We start from the raw sequence: 19,082 nt of genomic DNA, 5'->3' as shown, positions 1-19,082 counted from the left end.
CACCAATCAATCTAGTTCCTCGTTGAATTCATTCAAACTATTTACTTTCACAATGAATGGTTTGTTTGTTTGTTTGTTTGTTATTTGGTTTTTAGGAGCATTAGCAACTAAGGCCATATTGCTCCGGGAATATGCGGTGGTCATTCCCTGACCTTTCCGCATCCTCCATATTTGTGGTGACGGGCTCGAACCCCGGTCTAATCAAGAAGCGTGTGCTACGCACTGCTGCTCCTTCCCACCTGGCTACGGAGGCGCCTCGCAATGAATGGAAGCTTGTTATAGCAATCAACCATCTGTTGGCTGAAGGCAAACTTCTGCACATCTACCCTGCAATCATACTTCCTCCATGTGAATTTATGTCCCATCATGTACATAGGCTGAGCAAGAAGAAGAATACCATCAGCACTGAGTTTGCACAAGGCATTCAAAGCATTAAATGCCTACCTCAATCATATCATCTCACAGGTGCCTAGTCTTTAGAGCAAGAGGAAGAATTCCATCAGTATTGCCAATCAGAGCTTTAAAACCTCAATCAGATAATCTCTCTGCTGCAATTTGCAGAACCGAAGCCTATCTTGATAAGGGCACACCTTTGGTCCCCTCACCAGTCTTGTCCTTCTGTATGCCAGTTCCAGCAGTGCTACATCCTACCTAAAATGAGGCCTCCAGACTTGTATGCAATACTCATGATGTGGCCTGACCATTGCCTTATACAATGGGATAATCACTTCCTTATTCCTGCCATCAAAATTCCTGTATATAATTGAGATAAAAACTCCATGAAATATCTTGGCAGCATGTCTGCACTGCTCAGACAACTTCATATGTGACTGCACAATTACCCCAGGTCCTCCCATTTTCCATAACCTTGTGTGTAGTACCACACAGTTAGTATGTTAATCTGGGATTACAGATTATAACCATCCCTTTATCCATAGCAGTAACCTACCCTTAAGGCCCCCACTGTCCAATCTGTACAAAACTGGAGCACTATAGTACTGTTTTCCATAACACTTTATATACAACGGTATTAAATGCTTTCCTAAAATCCAAGTATATGATATTAAAATCATTTTTTTGCATCCAATTCCTTAGTTATTGCATCATAGAGTCCAATCAGATTGGTCAGACAAGATCTCTGCTTCACGAACCCATGCTCTGACTGACGTATAACTGCACTCCTGTCTAGATAGTCCTGCATCACTTCTTTAACTAGTGACTCAATTATTTTCCCTGGAATGGAAGTTAAGCTAACATCTCTGTAATTACTCATGTCACTCTTTGATTCCCTTTGTGAATTGGAAATACGTTTGCACATCTTAAGTCCATAGGGACCTCGTCTGAATCCAATGATGCGCTCACAATTATGGCTAATGGTTTGCTTGCCTCCTTTTTTTTTTTTTTTTTTTTTGATTTGGTAGTTGTTGGCGCATCGGCTTCTATGGCCATATTGCACCTCTCAAGGTTTTTGCAGTACTTTGATCCAAGCCTGAGGCGGGAATCGAACCCGCGACCTTTGGGTTGCCGGGCAGGTACTTTACCCACTCGGCTAGCCCGGTTGGCGCTTGCCTTCTTTGCTGCCTCCCTAAATATAATTGGATAGATCCCATCAGGACCGGTATATTTATCATCCTTGATGATTGAATTGAATACTACAATTTTGAATAGAAACAGAAACACATTTTTTATTAATTTTATTTTCATCAATTACATTTGCACTTTATGTGCTTTAATATTGTAGCATGGGTACTGGCCATTTGAATTGATTTTAATCATTACCACTGCCGCTAGGAGTGCCACTTGTTTGGTGGCAGTTTGAACCGATTTTGTCTCTCTTCTTCTTCTTGAAGTTCTCTACCCACAGGCAGGTTCAGGCTCCATCCTCTTACCCACAGGCAGGTTCAGGCTCCATCCTCTTACCCACAGGCAGGTTCATCCCCTTACCATCAAATCCATCGTTCCAATTCTCATTTTCCCAACAGCTCTCTTCCCACGCATGCTCTCCTCTATCACTTTCCTCAGCATGCCTTCTCTTCTCATATAAAGTTCTTTTGTCTTCTTCTTAGTTCTTTTACTAACATTCTCTCTTCTCCTACTTTTCTCATTGCTCACTCTGTCCACCCATTTCACCCTTTCCATTCTCCTCCACACCCACATCTCAAAAGCCGTCTGATCTCCTCTCTTCCGAGTGTCCATATCTCTGCGCCATAAAATACAACAGTCCATATTGTTTTCACCATTTTCTTTCTTAATTTCTTCTTGAAACTTCTTCTCAATAGTTCTTTTCTATTACTAACTTAAACGAGACCTTACATATGATCAATTTTTCCTACGTTCCATTAATATTTTAGAAATAAACAAGGAATTACCTTTTATTCAGTCAGCAGGATTTCTTCTTTACCAATTCTCCTTATGTGAATAAATCATGAAATGATACATTAAAACAATATTACATAATTTAAAACTCATAATGTGTTCCTCACTATTGACACATGGGCAGTCAAATCCCCCATGCAACCTTTAGTGAAGGAAGGCATTTTGTAATAAACACGAAATTGAAATACGAAAAATACTATTAAAATGAGATAAAAGTACGATAAAACAATGAATTAAAATCCACTAAAATTTCCTCCCTTAAGCGGACTAAACCTTTTCACCAATTGTCATGTTCACAGGGTGGAATGAAACTAACGAAACATGTGTGTGTTTGGAATTTTATAAATAGGAGATTAGTCTTTAGTACGCATGTGTTCGAATGACTATGAATCAGACACGAGAAATGGACAATGAATGTTAACAGAGTATTTCTGTAATTTCATTTCTAAAGTTTCGGCAATCAATAACTTAATATAATTATGTTGAATATTTAAAATTTTGGCTTCATTAAACAGGAATGTGTGGTTTTCATTTATTGCACGGAATGCTAGTTCCGATGCATTTGCACATGAAGCATGGACTGATGCTTCGTGTTGCTTAACCCTTGAGTTTAAAATACATCTGGTAAATCCAATGTAAGAAGAATCACAATCCTTACACGAAATGTGGTAGATGAGGTCATGTGTTTGTTCGGAAGTCAATAACACCATGTGAATTTTTAGTGTTGCATATAATTTACAGCCCAGTTTTGCTACTATTTTAATTTCTGTACCTCTAAAAAAGTTGTTAATTTGTCTATACCAGTGTTCAACATACGGCATTGAAATAAAATATTTTTTTATTAATCCTGTCATTATGTTTGTTATTGATTATTTTGTCTTTAGCTTCTAATTTAATACTATTCATAGAGGTAATAGGGTATCCTCTATTTAGGAACCTATTTGTCAGTTCTTCTATTTCTATCTGTAGGGCAAGTTGTGTGGAAGAGTATATATGTATGTCAATGATATACAGGAATTTTGCTAGTAGGGTAAAGGAGGTGATTATCCTTCTGTATAAGGCAATGGTCAGGCCACGCCTTGAGTACTGCGTACAGGTCTGGAAGCCTCATTTTAGGAAGAATGTAGATTTGCTTGAGCATGTACAGAGAAGGAACAAAACTGATGAGGGGAATGAAAGGATCCTCTTACCAAGAGAGGCTTAAGTTCTGCACAGCGGCTGGAGACTAGGCACCTGCGAGGTGATCTGATTGAGGTGTATAAGGCCTAGAATGGGTTGAGCATGCTGAATTCTGATCGGATTCTTCCACTTGCTCAGATTACGAACCTAAGGGGGCATAAATTCAAATTGAGGAAAGACAGTTGTAGAATAGATGTGCGGAAATTTGCCTTTAGCCAGTGGGTGGTTAATTGCTGGAACAAACTTTCATCTTTCGTTGTGGAAGTTGATAGCTTAAATAAATTCAAGGAGGAACTGAACAAACATTTAGAGGGAATAGTTTTGAATTTTTTTTTTTTGGCTGATACTACATAAGCTCATATGCTTGCTTTCTTGCATCACGTGCCTCTATTACTATTACATCGTACAGATCGTTCATTTACCTACCAGAATACCAGACAATCCTAACCACACAGCCAACACTCTTGATCCTTTTCTTACAAAAACCCTTCTAATTACACGGTTGAAGTGAGTGGTCCTCTACATATTTCAGATCACAACTTGGTGATGGTCTCTTATCCAATGGAGCCATTCTCTCTTGGCTATTCCAAACCTCTTGTTGTTTGGCATTACAAGAATGCTAAATGGGATGATCTGCGAGATTTCTTTTCTTCTTTTTCTTCGTTGGATTACTGTTTCAAACCTTCTGAAGTCAACATTTGTTCAGATTGTGTCAGAGAAATTATATTAGTAGGGTTGAAATCCTTTATTCCACATTCCATCTTAAAATATTGTTCTATATCTCTAAATCTTAGTTTTCAAATAATGTGCTAAGGCTGTTCAAGACAAAAAAGTTGCATATCACAGTTGGCTTGCACCCATCTATCCAGGTTCAATCAATGATTGCCAGTATGGATTCCATAAGTGTTGATCCACTGGTGATATATTGGCTTATGTTACCCATCTATGGACAAATTCGATGGAAAAGTTTGGCAAAACTCAAGCAGTTGTTTTTGCCATTTCAAAGGCTTTTTATTGTGTTTGGCACAATCAAAGCCTTTGAAATGTCAAGATATACTAAATAAGCTTTCATCATCTGGTTAGCCAATTGTTTTTTGTAATTCAGCATCCAGGTTTTTCTCTGATTGCCACTGCAGGTCATCACGCACAGTAGCGATCTATCTTCTAAAAAGGTAGACAGCTCTATCTTCTAGTTACTCTACTAATCGAGATGTTCCCCAAGGTTCAGTTCTTTCTCCCAATCTTTCCTCTTGTATATTAATGACCCTCTCCCATTGACTGAAAATCCTATCCATAGTTTTGCTAATGACAGCACATTGCATTCCACCTTCTAGTTAAAGAAACCTTGCTCTGCACAAACAACTTCAATTTCTTCAATATCCACTACCAATTCCTAAATGCTGATCTCCAGTTAATTACCCAGTGGGGGCAAAGATAACTTAGTTGATTTCAATACTTAAATAATGTTCTTGTTTATACATCGGCACGACCACCAGGTCAATGGATTTTACAATAAATCATCGATACAAATGTTAATTGCATTTAGCAGTCATGGGCTTCAACCCTGGTCCACTCAAAGAGTGCATGCTACTGCATTCATGCTCCTGACCACTCGGCTACGTCAGACTTCTAAAACATAGTCCTGTCTTATATCTTGCAAAAAGGTTCCTTCTGCTCCTTTTGCTTATCTTCAATGACACACATTTCTGGGCAATATGGATTACTCTGAGTTCTATTCTGTCTTGGTACAAGCACATTACAAATATTGCTTCCTCTACATGTAAAAAACCGGACTTTCACTTTCACTCTCAGTGTTACTTTTCTTCCAAACAGCTGCTCACTCTGTACAAATTGCAAATCCATCCTACCATGGAATATAGTTTCCACATCTGGAGTGGTGCCTGAAAAACCTCTCTCAGACTTCTAGACTCCATTCAAAAGAGGGCAATCAGGTTAATTAATGATCCATCTCTAACAAAGTCTCTGCAATCTCTGTCTCTTAGATGTTCTGTTTCTGCTGCATGCTTTTTCTATAGCTGCTTCCATGGGCATTGTTCTTCTGAATTGGCTTCTAAAATTCCTACTCTCTCTCTTCCTAACTAGTCCGAACGTGTGCCACAACTAGACAGTATCCCTTTACTGTCCAACTTTAAACCCAACAAACTAACTTTTCTCCTTACTCATTGATTTCTTCAACTTCTGTTTTCTGGAACAACCTCCTTGAATACATATTTCCTGAAAATTATAACCTACAGAAATTCAAGTCTCACATCAACAAGTATCTTATTTCATCTTCTCAACTTTAACCCATGCATGGTATTAAGTACTATAGGTTCTAATATTCTCATGCTTGGGGTATTCATAAAGGGGGGGGGAAACAGATCTTGCAAAAAGTATTCCATGTGTAGTCTTACAATTGCCTTTTGCAGTGGGATTGTGACCCCCCCCCACTCCGCAAGCAAAGTTTCGATAATTTATCAATATGACACCATGGGTTTCCTTCCTGCTTGTCTGTACTTCTTTGAGGCCTGCCTGTATTGCTTATTAAAATACATTTACACAAAAGCAAGCCTTCTCAACAAAAGAAGTGTTTGCCATGCATGTACATTCTAGATAGTAGGGATTTCACAGTATCCATTTTTTTTTTTAATCACATCTGCTAATAAACAGGGTGAACTATAATTTTAGAATAAGCCAGTGTAACAAAAATAACAGTCTCACAAAATTTTGTGGATATTAACAAACACTCAGTGACCTGGGATTCTTCAATGGAGGCCGTGGCATTACCATTGAAAAACCTGTGTAGAAGAGGAATATCCACATATTCTTCATTGGAAAACACAAATGGTATGTTCACAGTTATTATAAGTATCAGTAAGGCCAAATTATGCAAGAAATTGGACTTTTTCTGTACAAACAAAAAAAAAAAAAAATTAAAAATTAAATATTCACATTATTTCCAATTACTTCCAGTTACTTCTGTAACAACACAGCATGATCTGTTTGTTAGCTCATATGCTACATTACAAATACCAGTTTTGCAACTGTTCAGAAGTGGATCCACGTTGGCATAACATTTTTCACTCAGAACAATGTCAGGAATCATCTGAAGTTTTGATAAAGTCAGAAAACACTGTGTATTGCTCATGTTTTTTTATCTCTTATATTACCACAATGTACATAATATGCTTAAAGCAGATAATTATCACAATTATCTACTTATTATTATTTTATTATGTTATCATAAATGTGCAAGAAATTAATATGTTTCAAGTAATTAATTTCCATTTGAAGAGTTCATAAACTCCCTCTGAACATTATAACTAAAGGAAGAAAATTAATAAATAAATTTCATTTTTTATTTACTTTTTCAATTCAGGAAAAGGATGCAAAATGCTTAATGCAGGTAAATAAGTAAGTCCTGTATTCTTTAATTATCTTATAATTTTCTTCAGAGTTTTACTGAAGGGAAAATGCAAAAATTTCTCATTATACACCTCTTTTGTAAACAGGAACAGGTTGATGTATACAGTTCTAGTTCTAGATAAAAATGAAATTGAAAGTGGTAGTGCACAAATTTATAATCAAAAGTTGAGTTATTATATTACATTCATGTGTGCTGTTTTTTAAATTTTTCTTAAATAATTTCTTATTTCAAAAGTTTTACTTGAAGAATAAACTTAATGATAATAATATGCTAAGGTGACTTTTATTAGCAATAATAATAATAAAATCATATTACTACAAAGATCAATCTCTTACCTGATGCATTTGGAATATGTATTACTAAACTGGACAACCTTCTTTGTTTGCAGATTTTTTTAAAGCATGTAAAGCATGGGATGTTTTTGTAGTATCAACACTTGAGTGGATGCCCAGTAATGTAGTCATCTTGTTTGCCTACAGGGATATACATTGCTAATCACTAATGGCATATTATCAGATTACAGCTGATTTCCCTAATTAAATTGTATCAATTAACTTGCTGGCTCTTAATGCAATTTTTAAATTTATATAATAGAGTAGTACACTATTTTATTTTATTTTTTATGAGACAGGGATTGGAGGAGAGACTTTGTAACAGATGGGTCATTAATTAACCTGACTAGCCTCTTCTGAATGGAGTCATGAAGATTGAGTGAGGTTTTGGGAGTACAACCCAGATATGGGAACAATATTCCAAATTGGATTTGGGATTTATACAGAGTGAGTAATTGTTTAAAAGAAAAGTAAGGTTGAGACTGAAAAAGAAAACCCAGTTTTTTTATACAGAGAAAGCAATATTTGTGATGTGCTTATGCAAGAGAGGGAGAGAAATAGAGAGATAGATATATAAAATAGATATATAATATGTGATCTTGCCTAGAAATCTGAATGCCATAGAAGATAAACGTAGGAGCAGCAGACTCTTTTTTGAAAGATATATGACAGGATTGAGATTTAAAAGGCTTCAAATCACTACATTATCCTTGCATTGTTGGAGAATTATCTGGAGATCAGCATTTATGGAATTGGTAAAATGGAATTTGAGAAGTGGAGACAATTCATGTAGGATAAGGTTTCTTAAACTGGATGGTAGAATTTGGTGTACTATTATTGGCAAAACCACGGAGAGGATTTATAGTCAGTGGAAGACGGTCATTAACATAAAAGAGGAAAGATTGAAAGAAAGAAATAAACTTTGGGGCACATTAGCATCAGTGAAGAAGTTAGAAGACAAGAGCAATTGACCATCAGTGAGCATTCAGAGTGAAAATTGGTTACATAATTCCAACAAATAGCCAACCTATCTAAAAGATCTGTGTGCCAAACATGAATAAAAGCCTTATAAATATCAAGAGCAGATACTTGAGTGTCACCAAATTTTACCATCAAGTTTGTCCAAAGGTCAGTAAGATAAGTCAATAAATGGATCAACACTGATGGTATGCCTACCGATCATTGTTCAGAAGAAGGTCACGAGATATTTTAAGAGTTGGCATTGAAGCATTTCTTCATTACTTTGGAAAGGGTAGAGGTCAGTGCAATAGAGGGACAATAATTGGAAGTGAGGGATTTGTCATCCTTTTTTAGGAATGGCTGGATATGAGCAAATTTCTATGCAGAAGAAAAAAACAGTGGAATAAAAAAGTGTAAAAAGGCAACAAGAACTGAAGCAAGCACAAGTTTTGAGAACAGTGAAAATATGCTATCATGACCGTTTAGAATTCTTCTAACACCCTTTTTCGGAAGATCACAGGAGGCACCAAGTGCAGTGTGTTGGGTGTGATAGGAGATGATTTACTACAATCGCTGATATAAGAGTTAGAAGAAAAGTAGGATGCTAGCAAGATGGCTTTATCTTTAGCTGAGGATGCAGTAGTGGAATCTCCCTCTCTAATTGATCTAAATGCTAATATCTTTTATATATATATGAACTGAAAACATAAGCCTAAGAAAAATACTTTACAAACTTTGATTAGTGTTTTATAACCTTGAAGAATCAGGAACATAATTTGTTACCTGATTGCTATCGTTAATCTGTATATAGGCACTTCCCACTTTACAAGTTTTCATTTTACAAGTTCCCAGGTTTACGAGTGCTTTTTTTCAAGTATCAAGTTTCAACAAAATCGAAAATATGAACATTAATTGTAATAAATAAATTCTAAACATTCATAAATACGGCATTTCAAACCATGCACATAGCTATACAATACAGTACTACTATGTGTGCGTTTGTTCAGGCAGATGAGAGCATCTCATTGACTCACATAACATAAAGCAATTATCATGACATTACAAAGAGTGGTTGTGTTGCTCTTCATTTTTGCTGTTTTGTCTTATTTCAAATTTATCTGGCTTATTAAGAGGGATAAATTTGAAGGATGTTTAGAATAAACTTTTCCTCAGTTTATTGATAATTTTTGAAAGATTTCAAGAACCAGCAGAGATCGTACAAAATGAAACAGAAGCAGTTGTTAATATTGCTAACAAATTGCAGCTTGAGGTTTCTACAACTAATCTGCTTCAAGCACACAATGGAGAGCTCACAAATGAAGACCTCTTTGAAATGGCAAAATATGAAGTAGCCGAGGAAGAAGATTTAAGAGCTGAACCTCCTGTTCATTCCTTCACTCACAAAGGGTTTAACGAAGTTTTTCTATGCATAGAAAAAGCAACTGAGATTTTCAAGTCACAAGATTGAAATTTCGAGTGCACTAGAAAAGTTGCTACAGATTTAAAAAATGCTTATGCATGCTATCATGAAATTTATAAAGACATTTTTTCCAAGACTTGTTTGTTTCCAAGACAGTCTTGGAAACAAACAACTCTTGAAGCATTTCTGAAGAAGAAGACAACTCGTTGTGCTTCCAACAAACCAACAACAAGTGCCAAACAAGCAATGAGTGATGAACCATCAACGAGTGTGCATTTAGTCAATGACGATGAAGAATAAACATTCTTTAACATTTGTATGACAAATAATTTCTTAATTATTATAATTTTCTTGATTTTAAATGTTTTCATTTCTTTGGATAAATTTTATGCATAAACTATTGTTTTGTTGTGAATTTAACCCCTGTTTTGAACATTGCATCTATGGGAAATAAATTCCTGCTTTATGAGTTTTCACTTTATGAGCACGCGCTAGGAATGAATTAACTTGTAAAGTCAGGAACTAACTGTATTCCTTTATCCATATGTTGTATAATTCGGAATAATCTATACTGTTTAGAAATAGTGATGAATACAACAATTATTATACTTTGCATTTGTTTCTGGATAGTTTTTGCACACATGTTTTTTCTGCTACTGTATACAGCTTAGTACATTGTAGTGTTTGGATACTCTATAACTAGTAATGAAGCAAGTTTATAGTTGTAGCTACTACACTGTTGCTAGTACTGTCTTCAGATAACAGAGAGAAGAGTCAGGAAGCATAATAGTCTTTTAAATAAGAGAACTAGTGACATTAGGCAATGGTTCCTTTGTTGAGATTTTCCATTTAAGTATTAATTTTTTTATTTACTGATATTCTGGTAGACAAGAGCTAGTGCTATTTTTAAAGGGGCTTGGAATTGATGCAAATGAACACTTTATGGTCTACTAATACCTTATGAAAATAAAGATTCATTCATATTCCAAACAATGCAAGGCTGAGAATGAACATGTGTGTGTGTGTGTGAGAGAGAGAGAGAGAGAGAGAGAGAGAGAGAGAGAGAGAGAGAGAGAGAGAGAGAGAGAGAGAGAGGGGGGGGGTCTCTGTTTGAGAAGATATCATGATCATCAATTTGGGATCTGAAGTGCCTAGATGACCACAAACCTTGACTGAATAATTTTTCTTGTGGGGTTATCCAATCTTGGGCTTGTCCACTTCTAGCTTTCCATTTGGCAATGCAGGCCAAATGGTAAGCAATACCATTTGGCCTGCATTCATTTGTCATCGTGAGAAATTCTCTTCTTGATTTCAGTCTTTGAATGGAAGGTTGTTGTTCGAAAATTGGGTGTTATCTGTCACCGTTTGTAGTTTGGTGCTTGCTTGTATCTCCCATCTGGCAGGACAATACCAGTACGGGTGTATACCTGGACTAATATTATTAGTGGAGTTCCCCTAGGATTCAATATTAGGCTCATTGGTGTTTTCAATATTTATTAATCATATTGATGAAGGGATATCAAACTTAAAATTTCAGTCTTCAGATGATATAACGGTTTGCAAATTGTTTAATGACAGTAACCAGGGTATGCCACTGGGAAAGACCTAGAAAAATTAGGCCAGGGGTTTCCTAGGATATGTGGTGTCTGGGTGTCAATTGCAATTTGGCACTCCCTTTAAAATTTTCTTCATATGTGTATGCAAGTTTCAAGTTTTTAGTTGCTCCTTGAAGGTTAGCGCCCAGGTGCAGTGCACCCCTTGCACCCACGGGATAGCCTGCCCCTGAATTAGGCAGATGAGCTGAGAGGTGCAATTGAAGTCTAACATTGACAAATGAAACTGTAAATGGGTTAGCAGTAATCCCAAAATATCATACCACTGTGTGATATTTTGTTTATGAAGTTCTCTGAGCAGTGCAGACAGGCTGCCAGGACTGCTCGTGGGATTTTGTCAATGATACATAGGAATTTTTCCACCAGGAATAATGAGGTGATTATCCTGTTGTATAAAGAAACAATAATTTATTTTTTTTACAATAAAAAATATTTATTGCAAAAAATATTTATTACAGAAATTAATATTTATTGCAAAAAAATAGCTCATGAAATCCCAGGTGAAAAGAAGAGCCAAGGACCAAAAACCTGGATTACAGAGAAAGTAAAAGATGCTGTAGAGGAAAAGAAACTTGCAAATCAAAAATGGCTGGGTGAAAGAGATGATGCATAGAAGAACGTTTATGTTGAAAAGAAGAAAATAGCCAATCAGTTCATAGTAGAAGCGAAAAATGAAGAATAGGAAAGGAAGTGTGCGACTATTAATAGCAAATTTAGTTTCAAGTGATAGGTGGAATCGTGGAAGGTCCTTAAAAACTTGAGAAAACAGAATAAACATGTTGGTTTGCAATTAATACCTTTGAAAGACTGGATGAAGTACTATGAAGGACTTTTAAAAGAAAACCGGGAAGAGTTCAAGATGGGGGAGGATTTCGGTGTGGAAGACTTGGGTGTAAAAGTATCTATTAGGGAAGTGGAACACTTACTAAAGGAGGGAAACAATGGCAAATCACCTGGACCTGGAAGAGCTTATATGAAACTTTTGAAATACAGAGGAAGAGGAGTGGCTATCTTGATACAAAAACTAATAAATGGTTTGATACTGTTAAATAGTATACTGAGAGGAGAAGAAATATGGAAAGAAATGACAACTGGATATATTACATCAATTTATAAGAAGGGTGTAAAAGCTGTTCAAATTACAGAGGAATATGCTTCCTGAACGCACTTTTAAAGATTCTTGGAAAATGGATCAGGAACCATTTAGAAGCTTGAATCGAGGTGTCAGAAGAACAAAGTGATTTTTTAGCCGGGAGGTCATGTATAGACCATATCTCAACAGTACAACAGATCTTTGATAATTGTCAATCGAAAGGAAAATAAATCTTTATGATTTTCATTGACCTTGAAAAGGCATATGACAGTGTTCCCAAAAAACTCTTATGGGAAACATTGAAGGAGGCAAGTATTAGTGAACAATTGATTAATATTATTAAGAAAATTAACAGGAATAATAGATTCAGAATTAAAGTGGGATCGGCTTTATCACCTAAATTCCACACTTCAAAAGGCTTATTAAACGGCTGTTGCATGTCACCAACACTTTTCAAAATTTATATCGACATCTGCCTGAGATCCTGGTCAAAAAAATGCAATAAAATGGGTTTGCCAATCAATAACATCTATTTGGAGTGAATGGATGGGTGAAATGGGAAAGTTTTTTTTTTTTTTTTTGGCTGATGCTGTATAAGCTTCCTTTTTTTCATCATATGCCTTTACTAATGCTAATGCTATATTCACGATTTACTTTTTGCAGACAATCAAGTGGTGATAATACAAGACTTAGAAGATGCAGACTGTGCATGTCGTAAATTGTTTGAGGAATATAACAGATGAGGTCGGAAAATAAATTTTAGCAAGACTGAAACTGAAATGTCTTCAGAATCAGGGCACATTCTAAATATTGAAGGTTTTCAAATCAAACAAGTCGATAAATTCAAATATTTGGGATCAATCTTACAAAGTGATGGATCATCCCAAGCAGAGATCAATATGAGAATTGGAGATGGCTGAAAGGCTATCGGCATGCTAAATTCTGTTCTATGGAGCAGAAATATTCTAAATAAAACAAAGAAACGCATATTTCCAATGACTGTACAAAGTTTTTTATTGTATAGAGCAGAAACCAGGACTTTGAATAGGCAAGGGGAAAACAAATTGCTCTCCACAGAAATGGATTTTTGGAGATACTCAGAAGAACTTCCAGAAGGGACAGAAAACGGAATGAATACATGAGTGAAATTGGAAGTAAAACAGAATATTATTGCTACTATTGAAGAAAAGCATTTAACATAGTATGGACAAGTAAAACAGATGCAAGGAACCAGATATCCAAAGGTTATCTTGGAATGGATACCTCCAGGAAGAATGAAAAGAGGAAGACCTAAGAGGCCATGGATGGATGGATGGATGGAGTACGGGAGTGCACAATGGCCCGAGGTTTAACCGACCAAGACACCTTAACCACACATTGCGGTGGGAAAAAATTCCTACCAAAAAATAACTTGTAGGCTGAGGAAACCCATTGTAAATGGAAACACTCTTCTTGAAGAAGATAAAGCAACATCTAATTAGGCCACATCTATAGTGCTGCATACAGTTCTGGAAGCCTCATTTTAGGAAGGATGTTGATCTGTTGGAATGGGTGCAGAGAAGAGATTAGTGAGAAGACCAGAATAGTGTTCTTACCAAGAAAGGCTTCAGTTGTGCAAATTGGAGCATCTGTAGACTAGGCACCTGTGATGAGATCAGATTGATGTGTTTAAGGCTTTGCATGGATCAAATAAGCTAAATATTGATAACAATTTTACTCTTGCTTATATAAACACGCAGAAGGCAGCATATATTTAAACTGAGGAAGGATGGTTGTAACACATGCAGAAATCTGTTTTCAGCCAGCTGGTGCTTAAGTGTTGGAACAAACTTCTATCTGGTGTTGTTTGTTTGTTTGTTTGTTATTTGGTTTTTAGGAGCATTAGCAACTAAGGCCATATTGCTCCAGGATATGCGGTGGTCATTCCCTGACCTTTCCGCATTCTCCGTATTTGGTGGTGACGGGCTCGAACCCCGGTCTAATCAAGAAGCGTGTGCTACGCACTGCTGCTGCTCCTTCCCACCTGGCTACGGAGGTGCCTTATCTGGTGTTATGGAAGTGGATAGTTTAGATAAATTTAGGGAGGAATTAGACAAATTATTAGAGGAGTCAGATAGGTGATGTGGGAAGTGTGTTTTTTGTTTATTTTTTCTTGGTTAATGCTGTATAAGTTTGCTTCTTTACATTATTTCCTAATGCTAATAAAACATAGGTATCAGATAATTAAATACCACACACAGTGTTCAAAATAACACTAATTAATTAATGGGTTAAATACTCATTAATTTAAAAATAAAATAACACACATTAACTTGTTGATTAAAGATAATTCCACTCATTAATTAAAAAAAAAAAAGTGTTGAAATACTACATTTGCAGGCTTGTGAGTAAATATCTGAGTGGCCCAGTGGTTAAGGCACTTGCCTGTGAAAGAGGTAGACCTCAGTTCAAATCCAACAAAATTATTTGTATGAAAAACCTGTGGCTGCCAACCAGCAGCAAAATTTAAAATAAAAAAATATATAACAGAGTTCAGAGAGAGCAAAGCATCATGGGAGAAGAAGCCAGTGCAAAGCATCATGGGATGTTATACACCAGAGTCCGTCCACAGGAAAAGGATCACAGGAGGTAAACAGTGCCACCTGGTGGCAAAAACACACCGGAGTCCGGGAGAGGAGAGTCACATGATCGAGCGGGACGTAGCAAGACCTGGCAATGAGAGTCAGCCAGAGGAGAGTTGACTGATTGGTGATGTCATCACCTGTGACTCATCTGTGCAAAGGATCATAGGAGACAAAATCTGTCCAGACTGGTGGCACCCCCAGTAGCGGATGCTGCAATTAAACTCTGTTCAAAGTGCCCGTGACTGTGGTACAACCTAGCGGCGATGGCCACAATGAAAATCTGTTCAAAGTGCCATCACTCCTACTATTCCCATTGTTTTAAGTGGTTATGCTGTTCATTTTAAACAGCTTGAAATTGCTGAGTTCTCATGATAAAATATATAAATCTAATGTGAAATAACACAAAATTTTTTTATATTTGAAACTAACTGTTTTTTTCCAAACCCTTTTACCGCAAGCCATTCTGTCCAATGCTCTTCTTGCTTCTTTACACTTTAAATTCATAGCTAACACTATCTCACTTCTTGGAACAGATGGGAATCTTGTTTGTACAAAGTCTGTAAAAAACAGTAATATATCACTTTATGTTTGTTAATTACAAAAACAATTCAAACCTTGTTTATCAGCACATGTAGTCCTAAATTTATGATAAGGATGTATGCATTACAGCATTACATTAATTTTATAATATATGATTTAAATCAAATAACATTTTTCCATTTAAAGAACTGGCTAGACAGGGTAGGAAGGGAGGAGGGGTTATGCTGTTCATTAATTAAGAAACACACAAAATCTAAGGAAGTGCATCCAGTTAACATTGGTAGACAGTGCAATGTTGAGTCAGTTTGGTGTGACATAAGCACTAATAACCTCTGATGAGTACAATAAACAATTGTGCAGAGAAATAGAGGGGGGTCACTAAATCAGAATTTCTTGTAATGGGGAGATTTTAACTTTCCAGATATTAACTGTAACTTGTGAGTTGGTCACTCGCATACTAGCAAAACTTTTGTGGATTTATTGGATGATTGTCTTCTATAGGAACATGTTCGAGGGGCAACCAGAGGGAGTAATACTCTTGATCTGATTATCAGCAGTGATTATTCATGCATTAAGAATTTGCAGATAAAGGAATCACCAGGTGGCAGTGATCACAGTGTGCTGAAGTGGGATTTACTCAAAGAGGTAACTACCACCATGGGTAAAGGGAAGGGTTTTTGCTTTCGTAAAGGTGACTATGGTGGTCTGAGACAGTATTTAAATTCTATACATTGGGACCAACTGATGATGTTACCAACAGCAAATTCAAAATGGGAAGCATTCAAAGAAATAATCTTGGAAGCTACTAGGCTTTTCATACCTACTAAGAAATATTGTTCAAGGTTTAGGCCTAAATGGATGTCAGATGAACTAATGAGGTTTGTGGCAGAGAAGAAAAATGCATGGGATGAACATAAATTATCAGCATCCTATGGTAGATATAAGCTAGTTTGTAATCAAGTCACAAAGGAGGTTAGGCTTGGCAAAGGATGCAAAGAAAAACAACAAAGACATCTTTACTTATGTAAACTCTAGAAGGGGTTGAATCAGATTGGTACACTTGATATTGATGGTTCAACTGTTGATGATCCTACTCGGATAGCTAAAAACTGAATGAGTAATTTGCATCTACATTCACACATGAGGAATTCTGTAAGGAAGGGGAGGAAAGAAGTTTACTATACTCTAACAGGGAGCTAAATGATTTTGTAATAATGGAGAACAAAGTGGAGGAGAAATTGTTGAAGTTAAACATAAAAAAGGCACCTGGAAGGGATGGAATCTATCCAGTTATATTGAAGAAGGCAGTGAGGGAAGTAGGCAAACCCTTAGCCATAATTATGAGAGCATCCTTAGATTCAGGGGAAGTTCCCATGGACTGGAGATGTGCAAATGTATCCCAATTCACAAAGGTGATACAAACAATTATAGACCCGTTAGTTTAACTTCTATTCTGGGGAATATAATGGCGTCACTGGTTAAAGAAGCATTGCAGGATCATGTAGACAAGACTGCAATAATAGTTCAGACACAGCATGGGTTTGCTAAGGGTAGGTCTTGTCTGACCAATATGATTGGATACTACGAGGATACTAAAGGAACTGGATACAAAAAATAATTTTGATATCATATACTTGGATTTCAGAAAAGATTTTGATACGGTTGCACATGGAAGACTAATGCATAAATTGGAGCAGTATGGCGTTAAGGGCGAGTTGCGACTATGGATAAAGGGAAGGGATGGTTGAGTGGGAGATGACCGAAAGTGGTAATAAATGGAAACTGCTCTTCTTGGACTAATGTTATTAGTCCAAGAGTCCCCCAGGGTTCAGTGCGGGGCCCATTGTTGTTTTGTGTATTTATCAAATATCGTTGAAGGTATATCAGGCTTAATGTCGAAGTTTGCAGATGATGCAAAGTTGGCAGGGCTGTTAACGATAGTAATGACAGTATGCTACTCCAACTGGATCTAGATAAGTTGGGAAAATGGGCTGAGAAGTGGCAACTGGAGTTTAACATTGACAAATGCAAAGTACTGCATATGGGTAGCAAACGTACCAACTGTATGGTACTATACTCAGGGAAGTGGAGAATGAAAAATGACCTGGGGGTAATTGTGCAGTCAGATATGAAGTTCTCTGAGCAGTGCAGACAGGCTGACAAAGCAGGTCATGGAGTCTAGTCAATGATATGTAGGAATTTTGCTAGCAGAGACAAGGAAGTGATTATCCCTTTGTATAAAGCAATGATCAAGTCACACCTTGAGTATGGCATACAGGTCTGAAGGCCTCATTTTAGGAAGGATGTAGAGTTGCTAGAACAACTACAAAGAAGGGCAACAAGATTGGTGAGAGGAACAAAGGGGGTGCTCCTTCCAAGGAAGGCTTAAGTTCTGTAAGTTTCAGCATCTGGAGACTAGGCGCCTTCGAGGTGATCTGATTAAGGTGTATAAGACCTTGAATGGTTTGAGCAGGCTCAATGCTGACAGGATACTTCCACTTGCTCAGACTAAGAACCTGATGGGGGTATAGATTAAAATTGAGGAAAGAAAGTTGTAGAATAGATGTGCAGAAGTTTGCTTTTAGCCAGCAGGTAGTTGGTTGGAACAGACTTCCATATGTTGTTGTGAAAGTTGATTGTCTTAAATAAATTAAGGCTGAACTAGTCAGACATTTGGAGTAACTGGATGGGTGAAATGGGAAGGGCTTTTTTTTTTTTTTTTTTTTTTTGGGTGATTCTGTATAAGCTTGCTTTCTTGCATCATATATCTCAACTAATGCTAAATGCAAACCAAACTGATTTTTGTTTCTGTTTAGGCTGTGTGATCAAAGGCTGGGTTTCATGAACACTTACTACTTAGTTTGATAATATTTTGCCCCTTTTAATTTTATGTAAACAACAGGAAAGAACAGGGAAATTGTAGAATTTTTGAAAGAATATATATTAAACTATTTATCCACCCTTGCTTTATAATATATCTTGTCTCTTTTAAGAAACGAAACAGCATCAATCACAGACCACTTATATCTCTCCTCCAACCAACTGATTTAGATTGTAGAAGAATGAAGGTGAGTCAATTCTCTCAATTTGAAAGAGCAGGTCAACTGGCTACTGATGATTGGAGGTACCAACAAGTGAAGTGACTATGGGGTGGTTATCTCCAGAACTAAAATTTATCTTGTGGGATAATAGGAATACCCTAAGAAGTAATTTGTTGGAGGATATTCTGTTAAAAATGAAACTGTGGCCACCTGGACAATATTATTTGTACAACCTTTGCATTTTTCATGCATAATTTGATTTGTCATTTATGTACTTATTTTATATTGTCATAAAAACCATGCTATACATATAATTTTTATTATATTTTAGTATCAGAATAAAATTAAATTTTAGAAATCAGAATATTTTAAGTAGCTGTTATCACACACACACACAATGTTCTTGAAATTGATACTAACAATTAAGTGAAACGGTTCATTGAAATAGAAGAAGAAAAGTCTACATTCAGTTTGAAG

At 36.5% G+C, this 19,082-nt stretch overlaps 1 protein-coding gene across 3 annotated transcripts in view; it reads right to left on the bottom strand.

The window, feature by feature from the left end:
• Window positions 1-19,082, bottom strand: part of LOC150085473 (uncharacterized) — a 620,530-nt gene that overhangs the window by 5,534 nt on the left and 595,914 nt on the right. For all 3 annotated transcript variants that reach the window (XM_090374054.1, XM_090374052.1, XM_090374053.1), the window contains exons 24-25: window positions 15,454-15,581; window positions 7,318-7,455 (exon numbers count right to left, since the gene is read on the bottom strand). In XM_090374054.1, coding sequence (XP_090230180.1) covers window positions 7,342-7,455; window positions 15,454-15,581 — 242 coding nt within the window. In that variant the 3' untranslated portion in view covers window positions 7,318-7,341. The remainder of the gene's footprint in view (window positions 1-7,317; window positions 7,456-15,453; window positions 15,582-19,082) is intronic.

This window comes from Mastigoproctus giganteus, chromosome 5 (assembly GCF_048544385.1).
Source record: "Mastigoproctus giganteus isolate SK-2022 chromosome 5, ASM4854438v1, whole genome shotgun sequence".
In the NCBI taxonomy this organism is placed as follows: domain Eukaryota; kingdom Metazoa; phylum Arthropoda; class Arachnida; order Uropygi; family Thelyphonidae; genus Mastigoproctus; species Mastigoproctus giganteus.
Note: the sequence above shows the minus strand (reverse complement) of the source record. Positions and strands in the feature narration are given on the sequence as shown.